The 21,133-nt window shown below is 41.7% G+C and overlaps 4 protein-coding genes across 5 annotated transcripts; all 4 read right to left on the bottom strand.

Moving 5' to 3' along the window:
* Window positions 1–70: 70 nt before the first annotated feature.
* gpn3 (GPN-loop GTPase 3) lies at window positions 71–2,545 on the bottom strand. The gene is made up of 8 exons (XM_064942864.1): window positions 2,332–2,545; window positions 1,787–1,895; window positions 1,535–1,702; window positions 1,260–1,384; window positions 1,026–1,141; window positions 767–863; window positions 529–657; window positions 71–370 (listed from the first exon to the last, which is right to left on the bottom strand). The coding sequence occupies exons 1-8, from the start codon at window positions 2,377–2,379 to the stop codon at window positions 305–307; spliced, it is 858 nt and encodes a 285-aa protein (XP_064798936.1). The 5' UTR covers window positions 2,380–2,545; the 3' UTR covers window positions 71–304.
* A 2,332-nt stretch (window positions 2,546–4,877) lies between these two features.
* On the bottom strand, window positions 4,878–7,558 carry LOC135518036 (vacuolar protein sorting-associated protein 29). Of its 2 annotated transcripts, none has more exons than XM_064942867.1 (4): window positions 7,483–7,558; window positions 5,740–5,931; window positions 5,380–5,615; window positions 4,878–5,226 (listed from the first exon to the last, which is right to left on the bottom strand). In XM_064942867.1, exons 1-4 carry the CDS (start codon window positions 7,483–7,485, stop codon window positions 5,109–5,111), a joined length of 549 nt encoding a protein of 182 aa, XP_064798939.1. In that variant the 5' UTR covers window positions 7,486–7,558; the 3' UTR covers window positions 4,878–5,108. The 2 variants fall into 2 exon arrangements, with proteins under 2 accessions (XP_064798939.1, XP_064798938.1); XM_064942866.1 differs by having other exon boundaries at window positions 7,468–7,532.
* A 320-nt stretch (window positions 7,559–7,878) lies between these two features.
* On the bottom strand, window positions 7,879–15,218 carry noc4l (nucleolar complex associated 4 homolog). Its single transcript, XM_064942857.1, has 15 exons — window positions 15,032–15,218; window positions 14,750–14,870; window positions 12,987–13,093; window positions 11,953–12,060; window positions 11,492–11,641; window positions 11,164–11,266; window positions 10,196–10,230; window positions 10,040–10,090; window positions 9,829–9,940; window positions 9,530–9,590; window positions 9,167–9,277; window positions 8,877–9,040; window positions 8,621–8,703; window positions 8,405–8,518; window positions 7,879–8,150 (listed from the first exon to the last, which is right to left on the bottom strand). Exons 1-15 carry the CDS (start codon window positions 15,182–15,184, stop codon window positions 8,025–8,027), a joined length of 1,599 nt encoding a protein of 532 aa, XP_064798929.1. The 5' UTR covers window positions 15,185–15,218; the 3' UTR covers window positions 7,879–8,024.
* Window positions 15,219–15,494: 276 nt separating this feature from the next.
* On the bottom strand, window positions 15,495–19,187 carry LOC135518031 (pseudouridylate synthase 1 homolog). Its single transcript, XM_064942859.1, has 6 exons — window positions 19,008–19,187; window positions 18,121–18,353; window positions 17,183–17,320; window positions 16,888–16,990; window positions 15,880–16,577; window positions 15,495–15,676 (listed from the first exon to the last, which is right to left on the bottom strand). Exons 2-6 carry the CDS (start codon window positions 18,319–18,321, stop codon window positions 15,638–15,640), a joined length of 1,179 nt encoding a protein of 392 aa, XP_064798931.1. The 5' UTR covers window positions 18,322–18,353; window positions 19,008–19,187; the 3' UTR covers window positions 15,495–15,637.
* Between the last annotated feature and the right edge of the window lie 1,946 nt (window positions 19,188–21,133).

Genomic DNA, 21,133 nt, shown 5'->3' on the forward strand with positions numbered 1-21,133 from the left:
GTGTAGAATGTTTGAATGGCCACAGGGTGGTGCCAATTTAAAATTTTCATAGCAATAATTGTGTGAAAACTGTTTTACAATAGTTTTTATTCAATAAAATATAATCCAAATATTCAACGGGGGGGGGGGGGGGGTGCAATATCAGGGTCACGATACACTATACACAATCTTAAAATAACTAAAACATTTTTAAAGAGACATAATAAGTCTATAAATAAATAAGTATGTGGCATGATACTGCAATTAACATTTCCCTCTGACCATCAAATGTTATATTTTCTTTCTGGGCCTCTTATGTCACCTCTCAGTCCTCTACTTTGTCCTGAAATAAATCATCATAATTTGTGTTGTCGGGCTCCTCTTCAGGCTCCTAAGGACAGAAAAACAAGTAAAGTGAGTGAAAGGTTTTAAGTAGTTGGGAGCACACTTAGTATACTTAGAAATGTAGTACATTACTTCCAAAAGCAGGATTATAGTTAAGCACTAGGCATACGTTTCAGTCCACATAGTGGATTTTTATGTACTTACCTTTGGCTCCTTGAACTCCAAGTCTTCTCCGTATTGTATGGAAAAGTCAATGTGCTGAAGCACTATGTTGATGCCTTCCTCATCTGTGCGGTCAAATGGCAGGAATCTCACCATGCTGTAGTCATCAATCTGGAAAATAAACATATATTTTAAATGAATTCCAAATTCAGAAATCATTCAAAATCATTAACACCATTGCTGCCTTTTCAGTGTGGCTGTGTGCACAGCAGGAACTTACCAAGCCACAGATGGCTTTGGTCAGCTTCTTGAACTTCTTGCTCCTAATGGTGACAGAGTTGTCCTCCATCATTGAGTACATGTCTGGGTCCAGGTATCTGCATGGAGAGTGTGAGATCTGTCAGTGTCAGCCAATGCAGGTCCGCTAAGCATATGCATAGGATGCATTCAGAGCCAGACACACACAAAATCAGATACACAAAGACCACAGTGACAGATAAACACATAAAAAGGAGGAATTCTTTCATTCTGGCACCTACTTTTCAATTTCCTTTTTGGCCTTGGGACTCAGCAGATCCATTTTAGTCATTATGTTGACTGTTGGAATCTCCAAAGACACCATGGCACTCAAAGCAGCCATGATACCAGAAATGAACTGGGATGGGAGAAAATTGTTTAGCAATTAACTTCAAATACTACTGTCAGAGCATATTATTGACAGAGTAAAAGGCAGCATGATCAGGAATAAGGTGGGTTAATAGTGGCCAGATTACCTTGAAGGTCTCCACCATGAACTGCGAGTCTACCAGGAAGACGCCACAAACACGGAATTCCCATTGCTGGAGCTGCTCTACGAGCTGCCTCATCACAGGGAGGTGTGTGTAGAGCTCTATTTGACCTGCAGACATCAACAACCCCATCATAATTATAGTTAATACCACTCTCACTACAACATCAGCACAAACTTCTCAACAACTATGATCATGATGTTCAAAATCAGATCCATCAAAGTCATGTTCCTTGCCCCTCTCTATGAATAACACTTTACCAGGACAGTCAAACAGTATGTAGTCATCCTCCACGTGGCCCAGGCTCTCCTCCAGCCAGTCAAAGTTGTTGGCAAAGTACTCCATGCAGAACACCAGCCCTCCATTTGGGCCGAACCTCAGTGACTCGTCCTCCATCACATCATCCACCATAATCAGCTCCCGGATATCTGAGGGTAGAAAAACAACCAGTCAGTGCCACTCACTGTAATATAAACAGAACTATCACAGAACTCCTCAGAGATGTGTTTTACCTGCCATGACCGGGTAATCAAAGTGTTCAGCGGCTGGGTCTAGGTTGACCACCTGTACAGAGCGGTTTATGGCTTCTGCATGCTGGATCAGTGTAGAGCAGTAGGTACTCTACAGATAGGGGAGATTAATAAACCACAGCGGACTGAAATATCTGTGGCAAAAACATACGTGATGATATGATAACTTTTAATAGGCTAAATCAAGCAACATCTACAGTACAAGCGCATTAGAAAAGTGCTGGAACTGCATTTCTGACACTGACAAGTCATGGTCAATGGCAGTGCATGTAGCTCAGACCTTGGATGTTGCAACTAAATTAGCAAGCGCTAACTATAACTATTTTAATATGTGAATTGCCTTTAATTGTAAAGCATAGCCTAGCCCTGCTCGTTTAGCTACATTTTGGATTGACATGGAACAAACAGCAAACACTTAACCTTAGCTAGCTACTTGCTACCCACTGAAGCTAACAGTAACGTTTCAGTGTTGTGGATAGCTAACGACTTTAGCTAAAAACATCAGCTAGCTAGCTTAGTTAACTTACCTTTCCACTTCCCGCGGGTCCCATCACGAGTTGAGCATAACGAGGCATTTATACTATAATATCCCAAGGACTGAAACCACACAAAACAATTTTAGTCGCTTAATTATTAAAGAGTAATGTTGCTAAACCATGTCGGCGGCTACATTCACAGCTAACATGCTTGCAGGCAGAAGACATTCGCTAACTACGGGTATTGTGTGAAGACCAAAAGTCTTTGAGTGAGCAGAGTTGAGCAGTAGATTTTCACGCATGCGTACAAATAATCTTACCTACACGCCAATGTCAAGAATCGACAGCAATTTAGATTTTGTCAGTCAATATTATTGCTACTTCTGGTTTTGAATGAAAAAACAGGTGATATTTGCTGAAAATGCCAAGACTATTTCAGAGTGCATCGGATGAAACACGACGATGGTATCTTGCCAAAAATGTATGGCTGTCTCAGTGCAATAATGGTCTTGATGTAATTTTCCAATATTATCTGCTTTGAACACTATATAGGACAAATTACATTGCAAGTTTCTAATCATGTGTCTATGTCCCTTATTGAAATAGTACAATTAATTATTTTAAATGTTATATTTAAATGTTATAGATTACATTCGTTTATAGCGTTCAATTAAATTTAACATTGACAAAGTAATAGATTAGGTCAATTCACTTCGTCAATAAATACATTCAATAGGTCAATTCAAGAACTTTAACCAGACAATGAAAATACCTATTTTCTATTGTAGAATTTCATAATTCAAAGAGAGGTAACTTTAGGAAAAACAACATGTTTTAAATATCATGATATGTGTAGATTGCAATTTGAGACGAGTTTTTCTAACGGAGACTGTGGCAGCGCGTTAATTTGCGGGAAAACTGAGATTACAAAATAACCAATAAGCACTCGAATTATGTGGAAACAGCAAGTATATTAGTGAGGTACATCTTTATCAAAATATTTAAAATATCAAAATGAAGAATGTTGCATATTGGCAGGCAGCAGTGTGTTCAATGGTTTCCCTTGGAGTAACAGCCACTCTTCTTGCTAGGGCCACTCCTCTTGGTCAACATCAAGCTCCAAGGCAACCAGACCCTTAGTCTCAGTAGGAAAGCAAAACCATATTGACATTAATGCATCATGTTGTAGTGTTTTCCTAAAGCCTTAGGAAGGCTCAAATCAATGGGGACTCATGCTGTCCATGTGGGGTCAGACGACATTAGGAACGCTCGCTTGGAACGACTGAAAATTGATTTTAAAGAATTGATTCCCACTCCAAAAAGCAGCAAATTAATTCAGGCCCGATGCAATCACTGGGCCACGTCTGAAAGATTCAGCAGGCTACTGGCATGTCACACTTGGCTAAAAGACTACAGCATTTGGAGCTGACACCAGGACAGAAGCATATCCACAATTGCTGATGCTTACAGAGCATGCACATAAACTCTTCCAGAAACATGACCTAAAATGTGCTTGACAGATGCATCAGGACAGAGAAAACTAGCGGTTACTCTATAACCATGGTGGACACATCCTACAAGGAGGTTGGGGGACAGTGAAGTACTACAATGATGATGTTTAAGATTGGTGGTCATACCTGTTTGAGGCATAAGAAAAGTGCTCATAGGATTCACATTTTTTTTTGTAGGTTCCATAAGGGAGAAGGACTGAGTCCGAGATGTGTTCATCCAACCTCTGGATGCACCCATGTTAAGTCATGAGACAAATTAACATCATTCCAAAATTCACAGCACGACCACGCCTCGACCACATTGTGGACCAAAGGACATATGGGTAAACCATTCTATCAAATATCCCCAATCAACAAATGAGGTGTATGGCATTTACTTTTTTAGAATCTGATGTCAAAAACAGCCCTTTTTTTTGCCTGTGGTTAACCCTACAGGACATCACCAGGTTATTCTGTGTCGAAAGACAGGAAAACCAAAAAGCAGGACTAAGGTCCTCAGGGCAGTTTGTTACTACATGCTTACATCTGTGCCTTTATCAGTGTTCAGAAAAAGACAACCTGGAGTTAAATGCATGAGCTCACTGTCTATGGGGGAGCAAGACGACTTATTCTCAATCATATGACTGCATCGCTCATTTGTTTTCAGTGTTTTTACATGTGGTGTCATTTACTTTAAGTGTTAAAGGGATACTTCGGAATGTTGGCAATGAGGCCTGTTATCTACTTCCCCAGAGTCAGATGATCTTGTGGATATCATTTTATGTCTCTGTGTCAAGTTTTGCGAGCCAATGCTAACTAGTATTAGCACAATGACTGGAAGTCTATGGGTATCTGCTAGCATACTTCATTGCCAAAATCCTGAAGTATCCCTAAAAGTGTTTTCTTTGTCTTACAATTTAATATGAACAGGTGGCTGAGAATGAAATGGGATTCTTATTGTGGGTGAAATTAGTAAGAGAAGGCTCACTACAGGAAAATAAAAGCCCATGGAACTACATGTACTTACAGGACATTTTACATGACAATACATAAAATTCAAAAAGTGGCACCAAATATTTATTTGAAATGACATTATGCAAACGCGTGTGACAATTGCATTTTTTAAATTTATTTTTACAGACACCACATGGTGGGTGGAACACATGCCAATGCGGATGACATAAAATATTATACATTTCTTGATAGAGTTAAGTTAGCAAACAGTTATGGTAGAGCATTTTTTGTGGTTATGTAGTTGGAGCTGCAGGTAGAAAGGAATGAAACGATACACTGAACGACAGCACCCCTTGCCTCACCCCTCCCTATTCAGCCCTGGGTTTAGGATTTCTTGTACTCAATCCTCTCCACTTTGACGTCATCTCCTATGAGCTGGTATACGTACGTCACCACTGTGGATGCTTGGATGTCCATCAATACAAAGGATGGGATGATGTTGCTGAGGAGAAGCCAAAACAGGGGAGAGGAATGCTCATGTTTACACATCAGTGTAATGCTAGCAGTTAGCAACTTACCAAGTCACTTTAAAAACATCTGCTAAATGACCCAATAAATATGTCAACGGCTTAATTTGTAGAAATTCCACCATTACCTTTCCAGCGCATTGTAGGCTCCAGTTGCTGAGCCGGGGTTGATGTAGAACTTGTTCTCGTTTTCGAAGGCCTCAAACTTGTGCGTGTGTCCAGAGATGAGGATGTCAACGTCGAGCTGCCTCTGCAGCAGGGCCAGGCTTGCCATGTCCCCCCAGGGGATCACCTGGTGCCCATGGATCAGGCCGATCTTAAACTGACCTACTGTCACCACCTTCTGCTCCGGGTAGTTCAGGTTCTATAGGGAAGAGAAGGCAGAAAACACCACAGCTCATCCACTTTCCTTACCTATTAAAAGATTATACATACATTTTGATATAATGGAACATGTAATAAAGCATAAGGGAAGAGGATATAAAAACCTCATCAAAGTCTCCCCTGACAATGTGTACGTCCCCAGCCAGTGTCTTCAGGTAGTCATAGCTCTCCTTGGTGCAGAGGTTTCCTGTACAGAGGATGTGCTGGATCTTGCCTGGCACCAACAGCTTCTTAAACTTGGCTGGTAGGGTGTTGCACCGGTGGGGGATGTGCAGGTCACCTAACACCAGGACCAACTGGCATCAAAACAGTGGAAGGAGAGATGAGATATGTTGGCAGTTACAGGTGGGAGCTCTGTCATACTTACAACATGTAGGCTGTCCATTAGGAGGATGACATTAAGTTTGGAGTCGATACCATTTCAACTCAGTCAACTGAGGAAATGAAATTCAAAATGTGACTTGCAAATGTTCAACTAGTCTGTCGTATTGAATTTCAATTCATCTTAAAAATGCCACAACTTTGGTCCTCGAGTTGGAAGAGAACTAAGTTCTCGAGTAGGGTATATCAATACTCCATGGTAATTAGAAGATTGTTGCCAATTTGATCAAGGACTAAAGCTTCGTCCCATTCCGCAGAATACTCTATCCCCACAGATATATCAGTTTGTCTGAACAGCGACGAACAAATAATTAAGGCGTATTTATTTTTCCACATCACACATTAGAAAGGTCATACTACATCACCAACCATCCAGCAAAGGGTGTGTACCCAAAATAACAGTTTGTTTTTAGAGTTGCCTCTAAATGTATCAAACATATTGCTCAATAACCTCACCTGAATGCATGACAACATTCTTGGTGTGTATGTGTGTTAGTATGGAAAGTGTCTTTATTACCAGGACATCATTATAAGGCTAACCCTTAGAGTTTAGCGAGGTATGGGGTGTTACGATGACAGGCATCCCTCCATTAGTCTGCAAAACAAGCCTCCAGAAGAGGTAGAACAGGCACAGTACAGGGTCCAACACAGAGAGCGTGCACTTACCCGGTGACCAGCCTGAATACAGAACAGAAGAAGATTGGAGAAGGGGTAGGGTGGGTAACAGGGGTGGGAAGCAGGATGTGTGCGGAGAGATTGACATGAAGCAAGATCAAAGACAGGAAAGGAAAAAATAAAACCAGGTGGGAAAATAGTGAAAACTTAAATTAAAAATTAAGGAAAAACATTCCAAACAAATAAGTGTTAGTAAGGTGACAATAGATGATAGCCTTAGTGGGTTGCAAGTAAGATCATAACTAAAGCGTGAGTGATTATAGTAGTGCCCCTACCAAACACTAACGTTGGGTTTGTGCAGACACAAAATGTCAAAAGGTCCATAAAGTTGAAATCAAATTAAAATGACTGAATTTTAAATACGTAACTTGCTGTGATGAGTAGGCATGAGAAATGACATGGTGGTAGCTAAACAACCAGAGAAAATGAAGAAATCACCTGCTAGCTGAGACATGGAGAAGGAAATTAGCTAACGTTAGCTAGCTACTCGAGCAAACTCAATCTCATCACACAGATTCACAGACAATGGCACATTTAAAGTAGAACCCAATGCAGATTGAAAGGGTGATTGATTTGAGCAGTACTGCGTTGTTATTCAGACCACTTTTTTGTCATGTGATCATCGTTCATCCATCTCGGGCTAGCTAGCAGACCAACATGCTTTATATGCTAGGATCTAGAGATAAGAGTTTACGGTCACAAAGCAATTAGTCCATAAATCCACATACAAGCAATGTTCACGAAAAATAAATAAGGTAAAAAAATCAAATATTTACTTTATTTTCACTTACCATCGTCTATTTTGCTGTTGGGCTTCGGGAAGCAGCTACGCAAGAAAACGTAATGACGTTAACAGTAAGTCATGCAATCAGCCAATGAATGCCGAGCAATCTTACGGAGGCCAATGTAGAACATACTCGAATGTGAGCAAGGTGGATTCCTGCCATTTTTTTTTTTAAATTCATTGCTTTCTATCTCAATGCCCCCATTCGAATGCATTATAGACATAATGCATAGAGTTGTGAATGTATCTTTCAAGTGCTACTCCCTCCCTGTCAAACCTTATTTAAATTCTGTATAAAATTATATCAGTCTCACAGAGATTGCAGACATTCATACCAATGAGTCAACAGCTACAAAACATTGTAAATCTTATCTGACAATAAGCATAAATTATAAAACACAGCTCACAGTTTTCTAGAAAGGTTTATTGGGGTACAACTAATTCCAAACAGAAATATGTAATCGTGGATGTGGAATGAAAAGGGGATACGGGGGAGAGACAGCGAGGTCCAGAGAACTAGGAGTGCGAGTGTCCTGGGGTTGTTTGTCTCTACTCTAGAGAGAAGTTCAGGCCCAGCACCCCCACCCCCCCAGAGCCCTGCAGCAGCTGGGTGGCAGGGTCAAACTCCAGCGGCACAGTCTTGCTCTGCTTATGCTTTAGGTCCCGCTCCATCAGCTGTGTGCAGACACAGAGCCACATTCCATCAACAACATGATCAAAGCCATGCATGTACACATGTATGCACACAATTTACAGTGACAGACACCAATACACTGACAAAGTAACATGCTAACAAATGATAAGACATTACACGTTACAATTGAGATTAATATCCTCACCAACAAAGTAAAACCACTTGGGAATGTGAATCACCATGAGGACCAAAAAGTGGACGAAAGGACATTCAGAGTTTGGTCATGTCACCTCACCTCATAGGTGGATAGCTCCAGCAGCTCACTGATGGCATCCTCCTGCTGTGACAGTGGCTTGTTGATCGCCATGGCAGCCGTGGCCACATCAGGGTGGTAATGCTTCTGCAGGGTCTACACTCAGGAGAGCAGGAGGGGAAAGTGAAGAGCACAGTGAGTTTGGCTGTGTTCATCTCTATGTATCATGTTCTTGTTTCTCTGGATACCCCTACACACCTGAAGCTCCCACAGGCTGCTCTCCAGGGCGTGGCACTGGGAGGGGTCCTCCTCTTCCATCAGGTAGGGGTCATCACAGGCTTCTGTCCAAACACACAGGAAATGACAAGCCATGTCAAACAACCTATCTATTGGAAAGCCCTTTTAAGACCTAGCCTATATGTCAAACCACCACATCAACATTATCATCATAATCAAATGAATTCATTCCCATCTCCAGACAGGTGAATGTATGGGGTGAAATGGGGACACTTACCGTCAGCTGCACTAGGCCGGTGGATGAGGACTCGGCAGGCAGGGTGGCGGCGGATCAGGTTGCAGATGAAGGGCAGTACCATGAGCAGAACAGCAGGTGGCGCCGTGAGGGCCAGGCGGGACAGACGCTTGGCAAACGCTGCCACCAAGTAGACTGGCAAGTGACTGGAGAGAGAAAGAAAAGACATCATGGACAAATAGTTGATAACTGTTAACTGATTTACAGAAAGTGTGATGATAAAATGCCAGTCATCGATAGTTAATGGAGTGATCATGACAGAGAGGTCTTACGTGGAGGAGAGGAAGAGGTTAGTTAAGTGGAAGAAGCGTGCTCTGTACTTCACATGGAAAACAGAGGGCTCCAGCAGGCTGTACAACTTCTTGTAGAAATCGGGATAATCTCTGCAAACACACAGGCACACACTTACACGGTTATTACTCGAATAGTCACTTGACTCTAGTGTTGAGGGAAAGTAACTCCAACTTAAACATATTCAATAGCTAGGACCAGTTTTTTTTTGTTCCTATGATAGTGGGTAATGTCTACCTCTGTTTAAATAGTTTGCATCCAATGCAAAAACCTAAACCTTCAGAAGCTGAGGAAGACAATGTTTGCTGGTTCAGTACCTTCTGCACTAAGTGTGGAATACTCACAGGTTGTGCTGATGGATGAGCACAAACAGGCCATTGAGAGCCAGCAGACTGATTGCCCCTCCTGTACAGACACAGAAAAAACAATATACAAGGAATTACACTTTCCCAGTCGTACAAAATAAAGCTACACAGAATGCCACTGTGGGTGATGAGTATGGCTGTATTACAGAAGTTCTAACATACTTGTGGTTACAGTAAACCACAAATAATATATTTCTCATAGTACTCTTCTCTTTCAGTACAGTGTGGCATCGAGTCAGATTGTTCTATAGGTGACAAACTATGGAAACTCAACTCACCAACATCATAGGCTGCAGTCAGGAAGTCGATCATCAGTGTGGGATTGCTTATGTGGGGCAGGATGGAGTCATGGAGGATCACCAGCACCTTCTTGTACATGTTGCTGGGCAACTACAGGGTATGAAAGACATGAGACTGAAAATCTGGGACTCTAGATTGGAACAAAAGACAAGTTCAAAGGTGGTCTATATGTTAAAGTGGATCTTATACCTTATACTTCAGAAACCCGAGCCACAACCGCTCAAAGGTACGCTTGTGTTCCTGATGGGAAGGAGAGATAATCATTACATTCACAGTTATTGCAATACTTCTAATCATGAGACACAAAAAGCATGTTTTCTCCAGATGATAGGGGGCTTTGCTTACTTTTAGTTTGGCTGCTTTCCAGTCTTCATGTTTAGCTGTAAAATGAACCAAGGGGCAAACAATCACACAATAAGTTAAGGTTGAGGCTGCGCAACAGAAGGCAGTCTGGAAGCTTCTTCCCCAGAGCTAAAGAACCGAATCACGTTCTGTGTATGTGTTATTTTACGCACACCTTTTTCTCCGTAGCTGCTGCTAACCCTCCCTTCACATTTCTCACTTAACAACCCCCCCCCCCCCAAAAAAACACTACAACTTTGACTGCCTGTCTGCCTCGCCAATGTTTGCAATGACGATGAAAAAATAACATTAAATCGCTATTTAGACTGCCTGTCTGTTGTGCTTACATTTTATAATAGCCTACTGTTACAACAGACAAAGTTTGTTCAATCATCTTTTCTACAACATGTCGAAGGTTGCCGGCTACACCAGACAAAGACGTCCGATCATCGCTCCTGAGCAGCTAAAACACATCTGTGCGTAGAGAATCCCACGCATACACAGAAGCATCAGGTGTTTAGCTGAAGAGGCATCCAGAGAATTTGGCAACTCAGCCACTCGGATAATTTAATGGCACCTTTGCACAACAATGGTGACGGTGCATAAAGATGGAGGAATTCAGAAATGACATCATTGTTTTTAACACTACCCACAGAGTTCTTAAACTACGGCGCACGACATGGTTCAATGTACCAGTAAACCAGTACAATTTACTTTTTTGTTTTTTCAAATTGCTACTGTCTTGGAGCTAGAATTCGGACCATGTATACTGTGCTAATGCTGTAAAAAAACCTGAGCAATGTACAATACGGCGAACTAAGCATTTGTGCTAAGTACATGGGGGCCTCCATCTTTATGCACCTTCCTCATTGAATAATATGGACAATTTTAAGAACATGTGGCATACAAGTTACTAAAAAGGCATTGTTTTCATTTTAATATATAGAATAAGAGCAAAACAGCAGGCTGACCTTCCTGTTTGACCAGGTAGTTGGTGAGTTCTGACTCCTGGCTAGGCATGTTGATATTGGACAGCAGTGTGAACACGTTGTTCTGGTAAATGGGCATCACTGCCTGAAGAGACAAGACAAGACCATTCTAAACAAACAACATCAGTCAGATATGACAGCCCAACACTTGAGCTAAGGTGTGGAGCACAATTCAACTGAGGTGATAAAAGACAAAAATAGTGAAGAATGTTAAAAATACATAACTGCTATAGAACAAAAACCTAAACAAGTTACAACACACCATCTAATTTAGAACCCCCAAACAAACACCAGTCCTGGCGGGGCTTACCCCTTTGGTTTTGTTCATCACCCTGCCCACGTTCTCACGGACAGAGCTCATGACGTAGTAACGCACATCCTCCATATCCAGGTACTCCTGAAATCTGGAGATAAGAAGCGCCAGATCCTCCTCCCGAGAGAGGAGCCGCTCCACCACTGCCTGTTCACAGAGCAACGGATCGTTACAGACAGAATCTCAATGTAACAGGTGTGGGTCAGTTGGTGGAGCATGGCGCTTGTAACGCCAAGGATTGTGGGATCGATTCCCGCTGGTGCCACACATACTAACAATGACTGCACACATGACTAAGTTGCTTTGAATAAAAGCGGCTCATAAATGGCATAAATACAGGCGGTTCAGTTTCAAACTTGCATCTTTGGTGCGCAAATACACCCTTATGACAGTTTAAATCGTGCAACATTTGCGCCAGGCAACGAACATGTAGTACAGTATTTAATTGAAACCCCTACCTGGATGAGTTCTCTTGGGAAGCTGTAGTGTTCACTCCAGTCCAAGTCTTGAAGGGGGAACTTTCCTTCCATGGAGGCAAACTGCATCAGTGCACACAGGGCACTCTCCTGCATCGGAATAAATAGCATCGTCAGCCCAAACACACAACATTTGACTAAATCCTTCATTTAAAATAAGTACATTTCACACACACACAGCACACGTCACTAATGATTAGGACCAATGGTTTTTCTTTACCGTGTGACCAGACCCCAGAAAAACACCAGGCCCTAATAAATCAGAACTTATGAAGCAGCTGACCTTTTATTCTAGGACCTAAATCAGACTGAGATACCAATTACTGGTATACAGTCTGAAACAAAGCACTGCAAAACGTTTAATTACAAGCCAGAATGTTAAATAAAATAACATTTTAACTTACTTAAACAGTTGTCTGTGCAGTTGGTCCTTTAGTGGGTCAACATTTTTGACAAAATATCCACAGGAAAGTATTACTTACCAGACTTTTTAGAGTGCCAGTACTGCTGTTGAAATGTATACCCCAAGCACATGTGCAAAACCATGTAAACACCTGCAAGACTTCAGTTAGTATGAATGCATGAAGTGCATGTACGTCCGTCTTGTGCACGTGCTTTAGGTCAAGAGCAAACAACTCTTGATTGCCACAGACTGAGACTTGCGTTATGAAGTCGTTTTAATAATAGTTTCCTGTGGATATTTTGTGTCAGAAATTCGACCCACCGAAGGACAAACCTGATGGCCAATCGGCCGAGTACGTTCAAATATAATTTTATACAACATTCGTGATCGACAAGGGACATTTAGTTGTTTTTTTCCCCTATGTGCCACAATTGGGACTAACTAGGGCCCAGAGTTTTCTTAGCCTGGTTGCCAGTGTTTCTGTTCTCTCGCAAACTCCTTATGAAATTGAGTGATAAGGAGTAGGCAAGAGTTCAAATGGATCTGGAACCAGGCCAGTCTTCCCTCCTGGCCCTAACAATGAACTTTTGGTGTTGACAAAAAAGTAACTCGCCTTAATCTGGTATGATTCATGGCTGATGTGCTCCAGCAGCAGCTCCAAACAACCATTGTACCGGTGGCGCATGAACATGCAGTACTTCTCATCCGCACTGCGATCACCTGCCAGGACACAAAAAGTCAGTCACCGGCATAGCCTGAGGCCCAAGCAACATAGAGATAAAAGACACCTAAAGGTATATATATGTTTTTTTTGCAAAGTCTAACTCTATAGATGTAACTGAACAAAAGACTTTCCCAAACAGACTACATACGTTGTCCTTGTACTTGGTGAGGAAATGCCACAAAAATACTGAAGAAAAATATTAAACGCAACATGTAAAGTGCTGGTCCCATGTTTCATGAGCTTTCACTAGCTTTAAGTACCAGCTGCAGAGCAGCTCACAACATCTGTACATTGTCCATCTATAAATTGTACAAATAACAACCTCTTCCCCTACTGTATTTATTTATTTTGCTCCTTTGCACCCCAGTATTTCTACTGTGCACACTCATCTGTCAAATCTACCAGTGTATTAATTGCTATATTGTATTTACTTTAAAAAAAAATACCTTTATTTAACCAGGCAAGTCAGTTAAGAACAAATTCTTATTTTCAATGACGGCCTAGGAACAGTGGGTTAACTGCCTGTTCAGGGGCAGAACGACAGATTTTGTACCTTGTCAGCTCGGGGATTTGAACTTACTAGTCCAATGCTCTAACCACTAGGCTACACTTTGCCACCATGGCCTATTTATTGCCTTCGCCTCCCTTATCTCACCTCATTTGCTCACATTGTATATAGACTTATTTTTCTACTGTATTATTGACTGTATGTTTGTTTTACTCCATGTGTAATTCTGTGTTGCTATATGTGTCGAAATGCTTTGCTTTATCTTGGCCAGATCACAGTTGTAAATGAGAACTTGTTCTCAACTGGCCTACCTGGTTAAATAAAGGTGAAATATTTTTTTTTTTAAATGCGCTGAAATAAAAGATCCCAGATATGATCCATACACACACACACACAAAAATATATTCTCCCAAATTGTGTGAACAAATTTGTTTACATCCCTGTTAGTGAGCATTTCTCCTGTATCAAGATAATCCATCCACCTGACAGGAGTGACATATCAAGAAGCTGATTAAACAGCATGATCGTTATCCAGATGCACCTTGTGCTGGGGACAATAAAAGGACACTCTGAAATGTGCAGTTTTGTCACAATGCCACAGCTGTCTCAAGTTGAGGGAGCATGCAATTGGCATGTTGACTGCAGGAATGTCCACCAGAGCTGTAGCCAGAGAACTGAAGGTTCATTTCTCTACCATAAGCTGCCTCAAACGTTGTTTTAGAGAATTTGGCAGTACGTCCAACCGGCTTCACAACCACGTGTAACAACGCCAGCCCAGGACCTCCACATCCGGCTTCTTCACCTGCGGGATAGTCTGAGACCAGCTACCCAGACAGCTGATGAAACCGAGGAGTATTTTTGTCTGCAATAAAGCCTTTTATAAGGAAAAAGCCATTCGGATTGGCTGGGCCTGGCTCCCCAGTGGATGATCCTGGCTCCCACCCATGGCTGCGCCCCTGCCCAGTCATGTGAAATCCATAGATTAGACCATAAATAATTTATTTCAATTGACTAATTTCCTTATGTGAACTGTAACTCAGTAAAATTGTTGAAATTGTTTCTCGTTGCGTTTATATATTTTTAGTATACATTTTTTCTGGTTGCCAGATCTGGAGTTGCAGAGCAAAAAAAAACTGATACTCACCACCAATCAACAACTCTTCTTTGGGCAGTTGCCCAACATACAGCTCTCCCCTCTCCAACAACGTGCTGAACAGTTTAGTACATCCATCAATCGCACAAACAACGTTCTTCTCTTTCTCTGACTGAGGATGAAAGTGGGGAGAATGTACGTTGGTATGTAATATATATCAATCACCATGAGAACCATGGGGCCAAATATGGGGGGGCTAGCTAGCTTTCCAAAACCAAGAGGCAAAGCTAACATTGAACACGCACATTAGACCGTTTCTGTTAAGTTACATACCTGAAGATACTCAAGAACGTCGAACACATCGTTGGCATGTTTCTTGCTCTGAATAATCAGATCTACTTTACCGTTGATGTCTATTTTAGGTGTTTTCACATCATTTACGGTTAAGGTTTCCGAACTCACGTTGCACCTCTTCAAAGCCGCCATTTTTCCCCCAGATGAGGGTAGTGTTGACGTCCTTTACATTCTAATTCCGCCCCCTTGCGGTCGGCGTGTATACTGTGCTGGGCCTGGCCAAATATCTAAAATAAATATTCTAGCTGTACTGTAACAAATATACTTCCATAATTTACATGTGACATTCCAAAACAAATTGAAAGCTTTATAAAACACCATCATTCCTATCATTGCATCCGGTCTTAGACCTACATGTCTTATCAATTTGTGTTTGTTTCATGAAACACATCCAACTAACAAATCCTTACAAAGATTTTATTAGAAAGGATTCACACAATGGTTTAAAAATAACAAAAATGTTTATTAAAATGTCTTCATTATTGAGTAAATCAGTGGCATTACTGACAATGCATTTCCATAGCAAAACAAAAGCTCATTCTTGAGATACAGCAAAGCAAAAGGTGTCTTTCCACTTGCCAGACTTCAAAGTGCAGAATCTGATCTATTACCCTCCTCATCATCCTGAAAATGGAAAATGGTTTTATGAGTTTCAAAAAAGGGAGGGTGATGGCACCTCCCAAAAACACAGCAGGTTTTATGAGGTCTGGGTGTTAAGTGCTTATAGTAGTTATAGATGATTCATCTAATAATGTTAAACATTTTGTAGGACAAAGAACCACTGATAATTGAACTGGCAAATATATAATTGTGTTGTATTCACCCACCTGCTCCCTATCCTTATCCTGCGCTCCTGTTGCAGTTGCCTCAAAGTCATGTATGGGCAGTGTGGCCATCCAGCTAGCCATGGACCCTTCCTTGCACTCTGTCTCCACAATGCTGGGGTAGATGTGCTCCTCCTTGAAAGCCAAGATGGCCTGCTCCTCTTCAGTCCACTCCAGGCACTCATGGAGGCCGTCCCCACCAAACCGCTTGTTGTACCTGTCAAAGTGCACCTTCTCCAGCACCAGGCCCAGGCCAGGGGCTTTGGGCACGTCCACTTTCTCCTCACCCCAGCTTCGCTTTAACACTTCGTCCCCCGAATAGCCCTTCACCACAGCTATCACCAGGCCGATCATCTTCCGGATCTGATGCATCATGAAGCTCTGGCCACGCACAGTAATCTCTGCGAACTCGGCGCCGCCACGCACAAAGGGCTCGCCACAGGACATCTCTGTGATGTAGCGGCGGGCGCTGGGGTCCCGCGCGGCCTTCTGGGAGGTGAAGTTGTGAAAGTTATGGGTGCCCTTGTAGCTGCCAAACAGCTGGTTTACTCTCTGCAGTGTCTCTGGCTCAAGGCGGAATGCAGCAGAATTGTTGGTGTAATAGTCCTTTGGGGAGAAGGCCACAGTGGGGAGCATGTAGGAGTATGTGCGGGCATCACAGCTGTTTTTAGAATTGAAGCCCCCAGTTACTCGTTTCAGACCTATAGGGACAAAAGATCACAAACGATGCAGAACAACATTGGTAACTAAACCGTTCTTGTCTTTAAAGTTCTCTTTTTGATATCAATTGTTTTTATTATATGTTCAAGCCAATAGGCAGAATAAACAGCATTGGACAAACAACATTGCATTGTCAGTGCATGTCCAACACATTTTCACATAACACCTTGAATCAATTACTTCCCAAAAGGGACCACCAAGACCTCCTAGTCTTTATACAAGAACCATAGGCTGCTTTGTGACGGTTCTAGGCGTCTCCAACACATTTGACAGGAAGCAGTGCGATCTCACCCAGCACTCTGATCTGTGGTGGAAGATTGGAGTTGATCTTTTCCATTACGTCTTCAATCATCCACAGTTTTAGAGAGACCACTTGACCTGCTGCAGAAACACCCTGACAGAAAACAAATTAAGCTGATCACAAAGCAAGGTAATAACAATGAATTTGTGTTTGAGACCACACAAAGTGTATGTCTTTTCCTGTGCATTTCATTTCTTCAGGTATAAAACAAATGTAAGGATACTTGCTCAAGGGATGCATTTGGGCAGACAGCTACTAAGCCTTTTCCATGCTTGCCTCCCATACCTTGTCTGTTCGCGCACATCTTTGGAACGACATTTTTTTCATGTCATCTCCATGGTTGTCTGGGATGCAGCCAGACTTAATCAGTGCTGTGACCAGCTCATCCTCAATGGTTTTGAACTGGGAGGATCCAGCATTTCTCTGAAACACAAAACACAGCAGATTAAGTAAATCTAAACGCAACATGCAACAATTTCAACGATTTTATTCATATAAGGAAATCAGTCAATTGAAATGAGGGCCTAATCTATAGATTTCACCTGATTCGGCAGGGGCGCAGCCAAGGGTGGGCATAGAACCCCCCACTGGTGAGCCAGGCCCAGCCAATCAGAATGTTTTTCCCCACAGAAGGGCTTTATTACAGACAGAAATTTCATCAGCTGTCTGGGTGGCTGGTCTCAGACAATCTCACAAGTGAAGATGCCATATGTGGAGGTCCTGGGCTAGAGTGGTTACACATGGTCTGCTGTTGTGAGGCCGGTTGGACACATTGCCAATGGTAGCAAAATGAACATGAAAATTCTCTGGCAACAGCTCTGGTGGACATTCCTGCAGTCAACAGGCTAATTGCACGACCCCTTAAAACCTGATACATCTGTGGCATTGTATTGTGTGACAAAAATGCACAGTTTAGAGTGGCCTTTTATTGTCGCTAGTACAAGGTGCACCTGTGTAATGATCAAACGTTTCATAAGCATCTTGATATGTCACCTGTCAGGTGGATGGATTATCTTGGCAAAAGAGAAATGCTCACTAATATGGTTGTAAACAAATGTCCATATGGAACATTTCTGGGATCTTTTATTTCAGCTCATGAAACATGGGACCAACATGTTGAGTTTATATTTTTGTTCAGTATATTTAGAAAGCTGCACCTAAATGGAGGACTAGCTATTTTTATTAAATCATCCCTTTATGAAAATATTAAGATTAATACCAACCTGCATACCGTAGTAACCTTTGCCTGAATATGCCAAAAGCAGGACCACTTTTCTTTTGGGGTGTTTCCTCTCATTGCCAGTTGGTTCTACAGACTTCAGCTTCTTTCTGATGTGTCCATTCTCACCCGACTCTCCATTTCCTTCCTCCACTCGTTTCAGTGGCTTGATCAGCATATTTCCTGACCCTTCTTCACTCATCATCCCCCGGATCCCTGCACACTTGTAAAGCCAACCTAGTGAAAACACAGTTAGCTAGTTAAAGGGATAGTATTATGAGTGAGCTAAGAGCTAGAGTTTCCACCCTGTTCCTTTCACCTAAAAAATCACTTAATATCTAAAAACTCATATCTGAGAAGGGGAGTGAAGGAGACCAGAAGGGAGGGAACAACCTTCTAAAATGAATTCCAGCCGTGGGCTTAAGGCTGAAATCGATACCTAGACCCTTATCCCTAGGTACTCTAGAAACACTAGACAACATATCCAATCATTTCAGATCTACATGACTTCCTGCCTGGAGGAGGAGCTAATGGTCATCATTACATGAAAGTCTACGAACATTAGAACACCACAACAATATGGATTCTCTTAATTTGACTTTCTTCCAAAGTAGTCAGATCATTTCGTTCAATTAGGTTTACTGTTGCTTCTGATACGCAACACTGGTGGACAAATATTCATCATTTCTCAAGTGTTAATTTAATGACATATGATAATGTTTTAAGTTCTGAAGATTTAAATAGGAACCAGCTAGCTATCGTTACCGATTCAGCTAGGCAAACTAGCTTCCTCACACAACAAATACAAATTGCCTATGGTTTGCTACCTAGCCAGCTAACTAGCTACCATGACCAGCAATAAATAGGAAAAATCCTTTGCAGGAGACTCACGTGTGATCCACGAAAAATCGTTAAATACACGTCTTGCTTATAGCACAACTTTGGCAGTTAATCCATTTACGACAGCTGTACAATCTGAAACAAAAATGCAAGAAACCCTTTACAAGCTCGATAGCTATCACTGCAGGTAGCAACAGCGACACACATGGGCAAAATCAACTTTGACCTTCTCCTTCTTCTTCTATGATATAATGGCGGTTCCGCAAACAAACGTTAAAGGTGCATGCCGCCACTTACTGTGCTGGAGTGTGTGGTCAATCACGGTTTACACAACATAAGCTCCACATTTCTAAATCCTTCTACCTGACTCAGTACTTCTGAGAAAAAAAGAGCCCTACTAACTTCTAAAATCCCTTTCCAAACTCAATAACCATAGCCTTTCACCTCTCTTCAACATACAACAACATAACATGTTCCACCATTTCATCTACTATACACTCCAGACACAAACCATTCACATGCTTGCCAACCAGATGTGATGATGATTTCAAGCCACATTACAACCTGTGTTGTGATAATTGCGTTGTTTGCTCTATAACCTGTTAATTCCTATGCTTTGCAACTATGATATATAGGACTAAAGGCCAAGATAATAAGAAGACACAGTGGCAGAATAAATTCAATCACGCCTATGTTTTATCACAAAACCAGATAGTAACCTCTGTCCAGTGAAGTACACAAAGAATATTGCATGTACAGTAACAGACTGTTACATCACCTACAGCATGGCCAAGCAAGTTAATGTATCTGAAATGTGCAGACCACTAAACAACTATTAATTTAGAACAACAGACAGTTACCGCAAGTCGCAAAGAAAACAGAAGCTGCCTCCACTATTCTAGGACCATTTCAACTTGAACATTTCAACATCCACAAATCACCTCTGCTTAGTCTAATACAGTCACACCTAAAAGATACCAAAAACTTTTTAGTCCAATCAACATAAGCTAAATATGATGTGGCTGTCCATGGTTCTGATTTCTGTTTGAGTGCGCATGTGTGTGTGCGTGCACATGCGTTTGTGCAAGTAGAAAAACATGTTGACTCACCCTACTTGTAGAGAAACACCAATGCCATCCTCCTCTCTTTAAAGTTGACAAAACGGTCTATCACTCTGTCATACAGTAAAGTATTTCTTTTTTATTGTCCTAGGCTACCTGACTAAAATTCTTGCTCTCTAGCCTAACTTCCATTCCTGGGCAACATTAGCTAGTTAACATTAGCCTTCTACATCTAGCTACAAAGGGAACTTCCATCCTCTCAGGCCAGGGGCACAACAATGTATGACATAATGGTTGGATCAGAATTGGCATTATAATCGTTGGCTAGTACAGAGGATAAAGTAAAAGCACAAGTCCAAATCCCTTTCTCCAGCCATGGCTAATTTAGGAAAGGGACCATTTTAGCTAGCTGGCAAGCTAACCACCGGAAGACAACAACACAACGAGATAGAACAACAAGTTTTTCTGTCAATGACGAATGATCTCAATGGGATTTGATAGGACTGACACCAAATCCAAGTTGGCTTCCCTTGACACTTTTTTTTGGTGCACCAGGAGCATTCACATTTGAGATCGCTTAGTTTAGCTCAACGCTGATTGGCTATTTATTTATTTATTTATTTTTTTTGTCAAGGGAGGCCAGATGCTCGCTGGCTTCCCTTCCCTTCAATGCTGTGGGCTACAATGTCCCCAGACAACATCAGATAGATGGCCTACACACATAGAGAGAGAGAGGGGTGCTGTTTCGCTCACTCGGATGCTTTCTCCTGTGAGATACAGTATTCATGGATGCCAAGGATACATTTCCTTGGCATCCATGAATACACGCCACTGCCACCAACCTTTCTTTGGAGGGTATATACAGGTCATTCGGAAAGTATACAGACCCCTTGACTTTTTCCACATATTGTTATACCCTTATTCTAAAATGTATTAAATTGTTATTTTTTCCCCACATACATTTACACACAATACCCATAATGACAAAGCAAAAACAGGTTTTTAGAAATGTTTGCAAATATATTTAAAAAATACTGAAATATCACATTTACATAAGTACTGAGACCCTTTACTCAGTACTTTGTTGAAGCACCTTTGGCAGTGATTACACCCTAG

The sequence above is a fragment of the Oncorhynchus masou genome, chromosome 28, assembly GCF_036934945.1.
Source record: "Oncorhynchus masou masou isolate Uvic2021 chromosome 28, UVic_Omas_1.1, whole genome shotgun sequence".
Taxonomy (NCBI): domain Eukaryota; kingdom Metazoa; phylum Chordata; class Actinopteri; order Salmoniformes; family Salmonidae; genus Oncorhynchus; species Oncorhynchus masou.

Coding starts and splice junctions, on each gene's coding strand:
- gpn3 (XM_064942864.1), bottom strand. CDS start 2,379: ATGCCTCGTTATGCTCAACTCGTGATGGGACCCGCGGGAAGTGGAAAG. Junction 1,896..2,331: donor GACCCGCGGGAAGTGGAAAG/GTAAGTTAACTA, acceptor CCCTATCTGTAG/AGTACCTACTGCTCTACACT. Junction 371..528: donor TGGAGTTCAAGGAGCCAAAG/GTAAGTACATAA, acceptor TTCTGTCCTTAG/GAGCCTGAAGAGGAGCCCGA.
- LOC135518036 (XM_064942866.1), bottom strand. Junction 5,616..5,739: donor TCAGGGGAGACTTTGATGAG/GTTTTTATATCC, acceptor TCTTCCCTATAG/AACCTGAACTACCCGGAGCA. Junction 5,227..5,379: donor GCCTACAATGCGCTGGAAAG/GTAATGGTGGAA, acceptor GCTTCTCCTCAG/CAACATCATCCCATCCTTTG.
- noc4l (XM_064942857.1), bottom strand. CDS start 15,184: ATGGCGGCTTTGAAGAGGTGCAACGTGAGTTCGGAAACCTTAACCGTA. Junction 12,061..12,986: donor ATGAATCATACCAGATTAAG/GCGAGTTACTTT, acceptor ATTCCGATGCAG/GAGAGTGCCCTGTGTGCACT. Junction 11,267..11,491: donor TGATGAACAAAACCAAAGGG/GTAAGCCCCGCC, acceptor TTGTCTCTTCAG/GCAGTGATGCCCATTTACCA.
- LOC135518031 (XM_064942859.1), bottom strand. CDS start 18,321: ATGATGAGTGAAGAAGGGTCAGGAAATATGCTGATCAAGCCACTGAAA. Junction 17,321..18,120: donor AAGGTTACTACGGTATGCAG/GTTGGTATTAAT, acceptor TTTGTGTTTCAG/AGAAATGCTGGATCCTCCCA. Junction 16,578..16,887: donor ACCACAGATCAGAGTGCTGG/GTGAGATCGCAC, acceptor TTGTCCCTATAG/GTCTGAAACGAGTAACTGGG.